Genomic DNA, 698 nt, shown 5'->3' with positions numbered 1-698 from the left:
TGTTGTTGCGAGGTATGTGGGACCATGTTTCCCTCAGCGTAATACTAAGTTTACGCATAAATATGGATATCATTTCGATTTCACATGACTATATATCTGATATCAAATTGACAATGTACTCCTACTTTCAATCTGAAATGGGAAGTACCATCCTCTTTTGTAAATGTAGAAAGTGTTCGTGTTCGCGTTTTGATAATTTTCACTCACGATTTTCAGTAACCTACGAGCTCAAATATGTTTTTTCTCTTAAACACTCGCTCAGAGTGTGTGTAAATGTAGACATGGTAAAGAGAAATAGACTAAGGAAATGTATATAATGCGAAAACCTTGTAAAGTTAAGATGGCAAGCAAACGAACAAAAAGAAAACCAGCGAAAGGAAGATCCACTGCTAAAGACAGTGAAAGAGAGGAAGAGAAAGCAGCAAGAGAGGACTCACGCCTCCTTGGCCTCCGCGTGGGCGTCGATGTGGCTCTGCGGGTGGGACACACTCTTGAACACCTCGACCGTGGAGCGTTGCGGTCCCGCCAGCGCCGCGCCGCCCACGACCAGCAAGAGCATCGCCTTCAGCATCTGCAACGGAGGGATGATTCATGGAAAAGGCGATGATGCAGTTTATAGGAAGGAAAGAGAATAGAATCGTAAACTGAAAATAAGAACCAGAATTTCATGCACACTGTCATGCCTCAAGTGGATGGGG

The 698-nt window shown here is 44.0% G+C and overlaps 1 protein-coding gene across 1 annotated transcript in view; it reads right to left on the bottom strand.

The window, feature by feature from the left end:
* LOC119587917 overlaps window positions 1-571 on the bottom strand; it is a gene marked incomplete at its 5' end in the record, with an annotated part of 4,761 nt that extends 4,190 nt beyond the window's left edge. Inside the window, 1 exon segment of the mRNA XM_037936625.1 lies at window positions 438-571. Coding sequence (XP_037792553.1) covers window positions 438-571 — 134 coding nt within the window.
* Between the last annotated feature and the right edge of the window lie 127 nt (window positions 572-698).

The sequence above is a fragment of the Penaeus monodon genome, chromosome 23, assembly GCF_015228065.2.
Source record: "Penaeus monodon isolate SGIC_2016 chromosome 23, NSTDA_Pmon_1, whole genome shotgun sequence".
Classification (NCBI taxonomy): Eukaryota; Metazoa; Arthropoda; class Malacostraca; order Decapoda; family Penaeidae; genus Penaeus; species Penaeus monodon.
Note: the sequence above shows the minus strand (reverse complement) of the source record. Positions and strands in the feature narration are given on the sequence as shown.